The sequence below is a fragment of the Cariama cristata genome, unplaced genomic scaffold (genome assembly GCF_000690535.1).
Source record: "Cariama cristata isolate BGI_N322 unplaced genomic scaffold, ASM69053v1 scaffold10005, whole genome shotgun sequence".
NCBI classification, from domain to species: Eukaryota; Metazoa; Chordata; class Aves; order Cariamiformes; family Cariamidae; genus Cariama; species Cariama cristata.
Window position 1 is genome coordinate 65,214 of NW_009618142.1, and position 6,987 is coordinate 72,200.

The window sequence follows — 6,987 nt, forward strand, 5'->3', positions numbered from 1 at the left end:
GTCGGTTGCTGCTCTCGTCCTCACCCACATAGATGTTCCTGCTTCATAAATTACTAACATTAAGGTTTTGTTAGTTTTTATGGGTTGTTGGTGACCTCTCAAGCACGGCTGGCAGGCACCGTAATTTAAAGAAGCCCTTCTCCTTGGCCACATCTCTTGTGCTGGCTATTCACTCCATGCTAAGAAAATCAGAGCAGGACTCCTGCCTCTGGTCTGCCTTTGAAACAAGATTACCAAATTTCACAGGTTGAATCAAAGCTGCTGCTTCTTTTTTCTCCCAGGTGGCAGTTGAGACACGGGCAATAATAGCATGGATGGAAAAAATTCCTTTTGTGCTGGGTGGCAATTTGCAGGGAGGAGAGCTGGTGGTGGCATACCCCTACGACATGGTACGGTCAATGTGGAAAACCCAGGATTACACACCTACCCCAGACGACCACGTCTTTCGCTGGCTTGCGTATTCCTATGCCTCCACTCACCGGCTGATGACAGATGCGAGAAGGAGAGCATGTCACACAGAGGATTTCCAAAAGGAGGATGGCACTGTTAACGGAGCCTCCTGGCATACTGTGGCTGGAAGTAAGTGTCTCTAGAAACTGCAATTAGCGTTACCTTGCTAAATATCATAATGCCATCACTGTCTGGTGTACATTGCAGAGGCAAAGGTGGTAAAACATGCCCTAAGAGGAGTATTTCCCCATCTGAAAGTCTGTTCACTGCATTTCCTCAAGTATCAGAGGACTGAAGGATATTGTGTCATTAATACCTGGTGACCATTTCCTTTGCTACTGAGGTTACCAAAAGCGCACATGCAATACATTAGTTTTATGGATTCTGTACAATCAAGATGGTTTGTCTGGAGAAAACCAACCCAGTCCAAACCCACTAGCAGGGAGGAACCTGTCAGCCTTTGCCATCTGAGAGGGTGCCAACAGAAATCTGCTGCCGAACATCAAAGGTAACCAGTGTCAGAGCTGAAGCAGTGACGCCAGGGAGAGGTTCCAGTGACCCTCAGATAAGAAAAGTCTTGATTTCAGCCTCCTGCTCGCTGAACTTAGTCACAGATCACGTTCACTTTGAGTTGTAAAACCATGCCACAAAAAGCTGCCGCTTGCCTGATACCGTCCTATTTTTAAAAGACCTGGACGTCTTTACACTTCAACTTTGCATGGGCTCCGTAGGCATTTCTGCTGCCAGAATAAATTACAGACTGCAGCATTCACCATTCACCTGTCACCCTGTTAAGGAGCACGAAGGAGAAGCCGTGTCCTGTAGTGCAGACAAAGCATCCATTTCCAGGAAAACCCAATTAGAAGCACATTTTTAACAGCAATGGGCGCAGTTATCTATGGGTGTACATTTCAAGCAGACTCGGAATCAGTCGCTTTGCTGATTCATCACAATTCTGCTCAAAATCTTTGGTTTTTTTTTTATAAGTGCATCAGTTAGACAACATATTCTATGAAATTAAGAAATGAGCTGTGCATCTGCCATCACTTGAATGACAATAGGAGCAACTGCAGCAGTAATGGCAAACAGATGCAAGTGAGCGTCTGGGCAGACCACGTTTTATTGGAGCTGGCTCTTGTTTGTAACTTGTAGGTAGTTTCACTGCATAAACATTTCTAAATTTTGGACATGGCTTTTATGGCTTTTGCATTGGCCTGTGTAAAGTCAGTGCTGGCCAGCTTCTAAAGGCTAAAGCCAAGAATTAACTTTTCAAATATTTTTTCAGGAGGTTAAAAAGTGCTGGGTGAATTGGAGGGGAAAGACTGAACTCTTAGATCAGAAGGCCAATGTCTGACAATACATTTCTATGCATTTCTGCAAATTCTAAAAAAAAAAAAAAAAAAAGCTCTCAATGCTAACTTGATTGCTTAATTATCTAATTTATGAGTTTAATTTTCCTAAGTGCTATAAGGTACATTATTATGAATCGATCCAGAAAAGATGACGTTGGCCCTGTCACTAACAGCTGTCACACTAAGTTAAATTAAGTAATGATTTACAATATTAGATGCTGAATAGTGTCTTGGTTTCTTAATAACAATTGCATATTGGATTTGGTTCATCTGATTTGTTTTATTGCTTTATGATGTTTCTCATTATACTTTACATCCTGCTTTCTTACATTATAGTAAAGCTTCCAAGAGTGTCTTTGAGAAAAATGGTGGAATATTGCTTTTACTTTCAATTCTTTACATCTTGGACTCCAGACTAAACTTCAAAAGATGTGGTTTCCCTTTGAGCTCAGCCTCCAACCTGCAGGATAGTTTTAGACTTGTTCTCCACTCGGACAAATGGAAGGGAGTGATTTGTATTGCAGATGTACATATATTTGTATTGCAGCTGATAGTTAACAAATGGCACCTTGCGTTGTAAAAGGGTTGTCCAAATATGATTCCAGATTTGAAGATGAATTTCTCCTGTATTTTTTCACTCTGCAATTCCATGACTGTACGGATGTAGTTGCGTAGCTGACTCCACTTTCTCTATTTCTTTACCCTTTAGATCAACATTTAACACTTCTCCTAAACCCCTGCTTGCTTAACGTCTGACCTGAAGGTGACACACCAATATATTGCTGGCAGAAAGCTGCCCTGCTTGTCCTTTGGTGTGGGTGGCATCTCCTTGCTGTACCACAGCTTGAAGCTGCCCATCCTCCCTCTCCTCATCCACCGCAGTGGATGCATATACACAGTGATCATACGTATAAACTTTTCACTGCTCATGCCATGGGAAAATTTGTAAGGGATTTTTCTAATTCCTTTTCAGCCCCAGGGAGTCCCTAGAGAAGTATGTGCACCACAGATATCTTGCACAGATATCAAACACCTCTGAATGCCTTTGAAACCCAGCCATACTGTTTCCTGCACATATTTTGGACTTCAATGAATGCAAGTTCTTCCGCAATTTTCCATATAAGGTTTCTGCACTGGGTGAACTGCACAAAGGCAAAGAACAGATGAATTTCATTTTATTTCCAGTGTTTTCAAGGCTGGATTTGCGTGTTCAGACACTACACAGAGAGTTGCTCTTGGCAACGTTAAGCCATTTTCTTAAATACATGTATTAAAACTGAGCAATTACTGTGTATTGCAAAACATTTCACAACAGATTAATCAGGATGCAATACAGTATGTGAAGGGAAAATAATTGTGGCTGTTTCTCAAACGGAGGGGAAGCACATTTATGCAGAGCAGCATATGCCACTGTCTGATATTTAGGTTTTCCCCATCGACAGAAGTGAAAAGCTTAACATCTGTATTATATAATCCTCCTGCTCTGCATCCAGAAGGCACTGAGGGCTCGTTAAATACTTGACTACTGCTCTGTGGTAATTGGAGAGGACTAGGGGGTTTTTTAACTCTTTTCAATCAGAAGCACTTGGTGAATGCATTTCCTGCTAATCTTTACCATTTAAAATATAACAATGATCGTTAATAAACATCTTTTAAAATAATTTTTTATTATAAATGCAGGTGGATTAAGAAATGAAGCTCACATCGTTTCTTCCTCTAGTGTTCATGTACTCTAGCATGTTATCTGTGTGATTATGGAGAACTGATAAATGGAATTTCCCAAAGGAAAAATAATTGTGAGAAATGGGAGAGAAACTTGGAAAATGGAAATGTTTGAGATCTGTATCTAAATACAGTCTTCCTTAGTGCCCAGGGCCTTTGCAAAGGTCACAGCGCTTTCTGTAACGTAGACTTAAACTGCAGCTCCTCAGAGGTCAGAGGCACTGAGGTTTCTGGGTTTTGGTTAGGGCACATGTCTAATGGAAATCCCTATTGCAGAGCGATGGTGCAGATTCCAGTCCTCTGCAAAACCGTAATAGCAAGAAAACAGAATAGATCCTTTCATTCCTTACAAGCTAACAGACACCATATATAACTTAAAAGAATTATCACTACCTTGCTTTTTCTGGCTTTCCTCTCATTTAGATTACTTGCGTGGGAAAGTATTTAGGCTGAGAAACTTTCATCAACTGCTCTGATAAATCACTTTTACATAACAATCACTGTGTGCACTTTACTCTCTATCTTGGCCTTTAGGGTTGTATAAATTTGGTTAGTGGCTGCACATCCATGCAAGCTAACGTAGACCATCCCATTTCTACCCAGGGCAGTCATAACTGAGAGTTGCCCCACTGGAAAGTGTCCAGGATTAGTGAAGCTTAGTGCTTTCTTAAAAGCAAAGCACAAGCTTTTGGCTGTAAAAAGAGACCTTTCCTAACATCTTCCTGGTTATGTCCCCGTCTTCTCCATCAATACCATAGAAACTTTATCTGGAATGTCTTTAATTTGTGTGTTTGGTTGTTTTCTGCTAAATCTCTCTTTGCTTTAAATTTTGTGATGGCAGAAGGACGTTGCTTTTTGCAGCAAAGGAATCAGGGATGTGGTGCTGGGCTGACACAACGGTCCATGCTGTCGTGGTGCAATGTTGTGTCCTCTGTTTTGAATGTGTCGATGAGACCCTATCTTTAGAAAGTCTTGTTTTGTTAAATGTATAGCTCTGATGTTACTCTGGTGCTTTATTACGGGAGATGTGGCATTTCTAAAAAACTTTTGCCTTGCCAGGTCTGCAGACTAAGCCAGCTAGATAAATACCCAGTTAGCGCTTAAATAAGTTATATTACTTTGCATAAAATAATCAGATCTGATCAATAGATTAAAAGAGGATATAAAATAGTTTCTTTTTTACTCCCTATTGACAGGCATCAATGACTTCAGTTATCTGCATACAAACTGCTTCGAGCTATCCATCTATGTTGGCTGTGACAAGTATCCCCATGAGAGCGAGTTGCCTGAAGAATGGGAAAACAACCGCGAGTCCCTGATTGTTTTTATGGAACAGGTATTCGACAGAAGAGTAACTTCTGAATAACTTGATGACCCCTTTCAGATTGAAAGGGAGTTTAAGGTTTCTGATATTTTTCTTGCATGACTCATTACATGATTATTGGGATTTGTGATAGAAACCTTACCTACAAACAATACTGGCATATCACTTCAGCCAGGCTGTTTTAACCTAGAAGAATAAAGCAATGAGGCTTGTTAAAATTTGATGTGAGTGGAGAGCTTGCTAGAAAGCACCACCAGGAAAAAAAAAAACATTACATCTGCTGCTTTATCTGCTTGTTTTAGCTATCTCTTGAACTTGATGCCTCAGGAATCCTAACAGAATTTGTATGTTGACTCACAAGTAGCTAATGCCTGGGAGGCTGATACTGGGTTAATAATGATATTTCAAAATTGTGTGAACCATAAAGTAGTAATATAATACAAGTAATTCACATATGGAATTATTAGTTTGTTGTATCTTCCTAATGATAGTACTGTTCATTGCCGTTCAATATTTATTTGTTTGTTTATTCTCTCAATAGGTCCACCGGGGCATCAAAGGCATAGTAAAAGATGTGCATGGAAAGGGAATCCCAAATGCTGTTATTTCAGTAGAAGGTGTTAATCATGACATTCGCACAGGTAAGAAAACAAACAAACAAACAAAAAAACCAAAAAAAACCCACAACAAAAAACATGAGAGCGGGTGTACAGATGTATGGTTTAAAAACAAAATATAGAACCTCATTGCAACTTTGAACTCTTTTCTGAGAAAAGCCAGCAGGTCATATACAGTCCAAGGAGAGTGTTGCAGGAGTGGCAGATGAGGAGAGAGTCACTTCTTTCCATGGTGCAGCTGCATAGACAGGAACAGAACTATGGCTCTCCTTTCTACCTCTCTTCCTCTTTCCCAATTTTTAAAGTATTGAGCAAATAGCCTTTTATCTGCCCCAAATCAATAGCCTGAGTAAGGCTGTGTAAAGAATCCTTATTGCTCCTTTTCTCATGCAAAGGTAGTGCAAACCTAACCTAGAATAATTATAGCACTGAAAAAAAGGGTGTAGGTAATGCATTGTTGGGCAAAGAGTGTTTCTCTGGCTGCTAACTGTTATAGGACTGTGGATGTGTTGGAGATGTGATTTACAGCTGTGTCCAGAGGAGAAACAGCTTTTGCAGAGAAAGGGGAGTTTCACAACCTGAAAAGTCTCCTGCGAAACATCACAGCTTTATAAAAGATTCTTTAACGGGGCTCAGTAGAAACACTGCTTTGCACAGGTGGCTTTCAGCCCAAAGAACTATTTTTCAACATGAATAATTTTAAAAAAACCTGCACAAATGCCTATTTGCCTTGTTAGAACAGTCTTGACCTATACCCAGACACAGGTATGTATACTCAGAGTAAACTCTAAGCCTGCTTAATGGCCTAGAAAGTAGTCATGGCATTAAATAAAGAACTGCTTTAAATAGACACTGGCTAATTACAAGGTTAATAGTAATACCTGAAAATTGTTGTTGGCAGGCAGCGGGTGGGATAGTGTCCAATGGCCATTGTGTTTGTGGAGTTCCTGTACCGTGATTTAAGACATACAGTCATCTTAAATGGAGAAACAACAGAGGGGATGTAGCAAGGAGAGGAGCATGTGGAAAGAAATAGCAAACCAAGACGTCAGCAGGAGTCTTTAGTGATTGCACTCAAAGTGCTGGTTGCAAGAAGTTAACAAGCTTTCTGTTGGGTGTTTATGGAAAAGTAGCATCATGGTGAATAATCAGACAAATCATACTGTTGCGTACTCTAGTTCAATATTAGAAAGAGGAACACTAATTTTATGTACTGTTTATGTCCTGACTGGCATTCTGGGTCTTTCATTTGCTGCCACTTTCACGTGCGTTGCCACTGAGGTACAGGATGGCGGACTTAGACACATAAACTGATGTCAGGCTATGGAATATCATACAGCTTTAGATAAGAGACCTCCAAATATTTAATATCTGCTACACTAGATTATCTGAGCCAATAATAAATCTTGGAATATCTAAGTTAGTTTATGACTAATTTTATTTCAGTGCTACTGTGTCTCTGTTGTAAATGAAAACATGGAGTGACAGATATTTAATTAGGCAATAGTGATTCTGCCTTGAA

The 6,987-nt window shown here is 40.1% G+C and overlaps 1 protein-coding gene across 1 annotated transcript in view; it reads left to right on the plus strand.

Annotated features, from left to right (window-relative positions):
• The window catches only part of CPXM2 (carboxypeptidase X (M14 family), member 2), a gene marked incomplete at both ends in the record, with an annotated part of 45,621 nt that extends 40,132 nt beyond the window's left edge, over nt 1-5,489 (plus strand). The window contains 3 exons of the mRNA XM_009700744.1: nt 282-579; nt 4,721-4,860; nt 5,390-5,489. Of these exons, the coding sequence (XP_009699046.1) occupies nt 282-579; nt 4,721-4,860; nt 5,390-5,489 (538 nt within the window). The remainder of the gene's footprint in view (nt 1-281; nt 580-4,720; nt 4,861-5,389) is intronic.
• Nucleotides 5,490-6,987: the final 1,498 nt, after the last annotated feature.